Source organism: Arachis duranensis, chromosome 8 (genome assembly GCF_000817695.3).
Source record: "Arachis duranensis cultivar V14167 chromosome 8, aradu.V14167.gnm2.J7QH, whole genome shotgun sequence".
Lineage (NCBI taxonomy): Eukaryota > Viridiplantae > Streptophyta > Magnoliopsida > Fabales > Fabaceae > Arachis > Arachis duranensis.
Window position 1 is genome coordinate 43,014,724 of NC_029779.3, and position 5,711 is coordinate 43,020,434.

General features: G+C 33.8%; 1 protein-coding gene across 2 annotated transcripts in view; it reads right to left on the reverse strand.

The window, feature by feature from the left end:
* Nucleotides 1-288: 288 nt before the first annotated feature.
* The window catches only part of LOC107462866 (uncharacterized), a 34,423-nt gene continuing 29,000 nt past the window's right edge, over nucleotides 289-5,711 (reverse strand). The window contains exons 1-3 of one of the 2 annotated variants that reach the window (XM_016081544.3): nucleotides 1,876-3,142; nucleotides 1,631-1,732; nucleotides 289-607 (exon numbers count right to left, since the gene is read on the reverse strand). In XM_016081544.3, the coding sequence (XP_015937030.1) occupies nucleotides 1,650-1,732; nucleotides 1,876-2,974 (1,182 nt within the window). In that variant the 5' untranslated portion in view covers nucleotides 2,975-3,142 and the 3' untranslated portion in view covers nucleotides 289-607; nucleotides 1,631-1,649. Of the gene's footprint in view, nucleotides 608-1,630; nucleotides 1,733-1,875; nucleotides 3,143-5,711 lie in introns of those variants that run through there. The other variant, XM_052252618.1, reaches the window with a different exon arrangement.

The following is a 5,711-nucleotide window of genomic DNA, read 5'->3' on the forward strand; positions in this document are numbered from 1 at the left end:
CATATATATAATCTGCAGCAATAACTAAGGAACTGTAATTCACAAACACAGATGAAATTCAACCATAAGCATATCATCATGCACTCGAATTATTCCTGAGATTACTAAACCCAAACCAAAACCTGGGAAAATATAATGGACTCCAGCTAGCAAATATTGCACGACCCTTTTTGGTTTCGGGAGGGGGAAGGGTAGCAGATCTTTACCTTATGTCACATTTTGACATTATCGCAACCACCGTCTGTCTAACCTGGAAAATGTTGCAGGTTAACAGAACAATTCCAACCATTGATAATATAAAAATTATTGCTGAAAAGGATGTTATGTAAAATAGTCGACATCTCTATATCTAATTTTCTTTTAAAAGTCTTATATCCATAGATTTGACAAGCAGAAGCTACTACTACCAGAACTATTCTTCATAAAAATCATCAAATCCAACCAATACCGCACTAAGAAAATTTCAATGTACTATTATATTCAACCACGCCTTCGGTATCCCTTCATTATTCACCAGAAGATTTGATCCCTTGATATCCCAGTACATCACACCCCAAGCATGACAATGTCCGAGAATCGACAACAACTGCTTCATATAACACTTAATCTGCAGACCAAAAATAATCTCCTCTGTCAAATTCAAATTTTGCTGTGATCTCCGTTAACTATCATTCATTCATCTAGATTTAGAAATAACACAAACAATAAATCTCATGACATATATAATTAAATAAGCCAGAGAAACAAATCATCAAAAAACAAATGAGAAAGAGCATAATTTGTTGAATAAACTAAATGAATTCTAAGATAATTAGACAACATCAACATCTCCTTCCCCACAAGACCCTACCATATCTTAGCATTCACCCTTTAAGTGTCAACAGGCCCCTACTATAACCTTGGCTTTGAAATAATGATTCAATAACTAATAGCAATTTAACCAAAAGAAATTCTAAAACCAAGGAAAAAAAGCTCAATTTTTACAAAGAAAAAGACTATCAAAGGCTTAAAAAGAGCAAAAGTGTCAACTGCGTTGGAAATTTGGAATTGCATATTTTTCTTTATCAATAAAGGCTTATATAAATTATAATCAACATGGTACCAATAATTTATGAAATTTAAAAATTATACAGAAACAAATTTGAATGTTTGTCGATCATATATCATTTTATAAATGCCACAATAAAATTAAGAAAAGATCAAGACATCAACAAAGGTAAAATCTATCTCAAATTCCAAACACCTTATGTGAAAATTCTTAACTTAAAAAAAAGTAAAAATATAAAATTCAGAAAAGTAAAATATTAAAATATCAAAAAGAAAGAAGAGTGAAAGAAAGAGAAAGAGGAATAAGCCACAAGTTAAATAGATACATCACTTATTCCTCTTGACTCATATGCTCTTATTGATTCATCTATTCTCTTTGACTAAAACTTGATATTTTCTCAATTTTGTGAATGAAAAAGATTATAACCTAAAAAAAAGTACAAAATGATATATGAACATTGAAATCCTACTAACATGTCTAACTTTATTTAATAGCGGAATAAACACATCAGTATTCAAAATCTGATCGCCAATGAAAAACAAGTAATCATAGCAGAGGGAACAACAATAAAACAAAGCATACATGAACAGGTTGAAGTTAGTCATTCTTGTTCGAATGCTGTTGTTGGGTTGCTTGGATTCGTCCCACCAGCTAGCTTGGGCTCTTTCCTTGGAGAGATGCAATCTGTAACGTAATTTTGTTCTCAAGTCTTTTAAAAAATAAAGAAAATTTATTCACCAAATCCCTAACAATGTTTTTGATGGATATAATTTAATGGTAACTCTTACAGAATAACAAGAAGCATGCTGACAAAAGCAACATTATACCTTTGGAATATGGATGTTTGCGAGGCATTCCCTTTCTGAGGGAGAAAAGAAAGGAGGTGTAGAGCACTTGAACGCGGTCATCTAAGAAATAAGGCCTCGTATCGAAGACTCGATTCACGAGTACACGCACAGATAAGAACCTTTGCTCCTCTTGTACCAACCCTAATTCAACTACTAAAATGCAAAAGGATGGAATGCCTTCTGCGAGACCAGAGATGGTAACACATACTTTGCTGTTGCCAAGGTCAACCAAGTTGAGCTCAGAGGAAAAATCATCAAAGAAGGATGGTTGGATCGCCTCACACAACTCATCAAGGCCTTGATGGCGAAGAATGCAATAATCGTTATTATCCACCAGCAAAGCCTGTATGTCATATTTCACACCACGTATAAGACCCTTCACTTTCCATGTCAGCACCACACTGCCATCGCCTACATCCCCAAGGGACCGCACACGCACGAAAAGATCATAACCAGGAACAAAAAATGTGCGCTCCAGTTTAATCCATGCTTTAAGTTGGGGATCGTAGAGATATGCAATTCCTGGTGCGGACAGGGGATGCAAAAAGAATTTATCATTTAGCACAAAACAAAGAGGAAAATTACAATAATCAGAGTTGACTTCGGTTGGAGGATCGGGCGCGGAATGCCAGCTCGGGTGAGGGGGATTGGGACATAAAACCCATAACCCCGTCTTTCTTCCTAACTGTGGTACCGCACCATGCTCCAACAAGTAAACGTCATCTTTAATGTTTGCAAGGAAAATGAAGTCTTCGGTCGGTAGCGGAGGGATTGCGCCCGTCTCTACTGCTTCAGATGTGCCCAACGTGTTGCCGCCGACATAGGAGATTTGGTAGATCTTGGTGCCAGATTCGGTTTGCTTACCGACTAAGAAAAATTTCGAGTCGAAGATAAAGTAATCCAACATGCTGGACTCTGGAAGATTCAAACAGAAATCAAACGGAGCCTGCTCAAGATGGGATTTCCAATCCCTATCCTCATTCTTCCCCAATTTTTCTAACTTCTCAACGCGGATGCCAAAGATGTAGTCGTTTGTCACCATCCACAGGCATTCTCCTGTTTCCGCCGACTCCATCATCAACAATATGAACACAGAGAAGAAAGGATTTATTTGTTTGTTATGTAGAAGGCTGGGAGATAGAAGGCAGACGTAGGCTAGGGTTTCGGTTATTGAAGATCGTATGCAAACCCCGCTTTTTCTCACCCAGCCAATCCTTTGGTCCGCGAAAAACAAAAATTCAAGATAAATCTTGTTCGAAATAAATTAAAAAAATATATTTATTTTTCAAAACAAATAATTTTATCCATAAGTTTTAGAACACATTTTTTTGGACTTTGAAACAAGGCCGTCCACTGTAATAAGGAACTTTAATAATTTTATAAAATTCGCTCACTTAAATGGCAAATTTTATGTTAATCAGCGGTAAATTTTTTTTCACATATAATATATATCCACATATATTGATTGTTCTTTATTCACATTTATATTCATCTTCTTTTTTCCTACATTTTTTGTTATTATATTTTTTATAATATCTGAAATACTATTATTATTAATTCATTATAATGGTAAAATTACTTTTGATGAAGATGAATCCGTTATATTTATTTTTGTACAACCAACATTTGTATACTTGCCGATTGAAGTGTGAGAGTACAAAACATGAAGAGAGTGAAAAAAATCTATTCTACATATTCAATTGAAGTGAACGACACTTTAATTTATAAAAGGTATTTATTTTTTTATTTTCTTATTTTTTGCTCGATATTTTGTTTATATTATTTTTATATGTAAACATGACTTTTAACAATCTTTCATTTGACCAAGGTATCGAATACGTGAAGAAGACATACAACTAATTAGGAGTTGGCATAATCATTTTCCAAACATCCATTTATTGGAGTTATTTTTGCTTTTCTTTGATGTGTATAATGACATCGTCAAAAGTTGGTGTTGAGAATGCATCATCGACAGTAATAAGAACAAACATCAAAAGGTTGATTTGAACATGCCACTGAAAGAGAGTCAAGACGAGAGAAATCCTGATGATTATAATGATGTGTGTTGGAAGTAGATCATGAAAGTCATGATGGTTCTGCTATTGGAGACCCAATGCAAGATCATTATCAAATTCATCTTATGTCTGATGATAAAGATGTAGATGCTAAACTAGTGGACATACCTGAGGAGGAACATGAGGAGTTAAACGACTTCACAATGTCACAAGTTTCGCTAACTTAGCCTGCTATTTCCAGACCATATGATCATCTTACTCACTATTCGACGTTGAACCTTGACGCAATGAATGTAGATTGGTCTTTTGGTTAAGGAGAGTCCGAGGATGATCCAACGCATGATCTTGAGATTGGACAACAATTCGACAACAAAGAAGCCGTGATGGCGGTAAAGATGTATAGCATCAGGCAAGCTATGGAGTATATGATAGTAAAAAATGACCAGTTGAAGTATGATGTACATTACACTTAGAGAAATGGAACATACGCATTGCATATTGTCAAAAACAAGAGAAATGGGAAGTTAGGAGGAGATACAATAGTCCCATTCTTGCATGCAAATAACATTAGGCCAGAACCATAGAAAGTCGGATTCGAAGGTGATAACTGAACACGTATTCTACTATTCTCTATAGTGAAGACAGATCCTACGATCAGCATAAGAGTTCTCCAAAGAGCAGTTGAGAATCACTTTAGTTACAAGACATCTTATAAAAAAAATTTTCACTTGTAGAGCAGAGAGTGAAGAATTACCATGTTGTTCATAACACGCAGCGGAAGTAATAAAATAATCCTAAAAATCTATTTTGTACTTAAACTTTATTCCAATAATAAACAATATATAGATAAGATCTAAATACCTGTGTGTACGCTAGTAAGAATCACTTTCCCCTTCGATGATACGAAGGCGCTATGCGTATCCACACCGAGACCGACTTTTGCTGTCAACTCCTTGATTAATGGACATCTGATATAAATTGAGAAACCTCTTGCAACTCTTTGCATGTTATAAAATTCTTCTCCAAGAATTAGGCTCACATATATTTATGTGTGTAGAGGTAAAGGAATAAAAACCATTGTTATTCTCTCACCTTTCCTCTACTCTTGGCATACATATAAATAGTATGAGATTTGTTACGAATTTTAAATTTAATTCTCAATTCAAATTTAAATCATATCTTGAAATTCTAAATCTGAATCATTCAAATTTATGAATCATATCATAACTCAATTTGAAACAGAATTAATTAGAATCTCATCCAAATTTAGAAATAGAATAACTAATTATTCTCAAATCTCATTCAATATTCTCAATTATCATATTATTATTATATTCTTGGTGCTAGCAAAAAATATAATAATATTTCAATTTGAATTAATATAATTATTTATTTGATCAAATCAAAATAATAATTAAATAATTCTATAGCAAAGATTAGAACACTCATTAGTGGATGACCCCATAGGTTCAATATTAAGCAGGTAGTAAATTAGTCATACTAAATTTACTAATTAAGGTTGGCGTCTAGCAACTTCCTCAACGACCCGATAGTATGAAGTAATATATTTTTGGAAAATGCTCTTTGTACACTAAAATTAACCATTAGAATCAGCCACCAATGTATTTGTGTATAAATACATATGTGGTTTCATTTATTTTTAATGTGTATTTGTATTTCAACATGTATTTTATACTAGTGGCTGATTTTGGTGTACACGTAACATAACCCTATATTTTTACTAGGAACCTTAGAAAAACAAAGTATAATTCCTTCCATCTTTCCAACTCTTGGTTAACC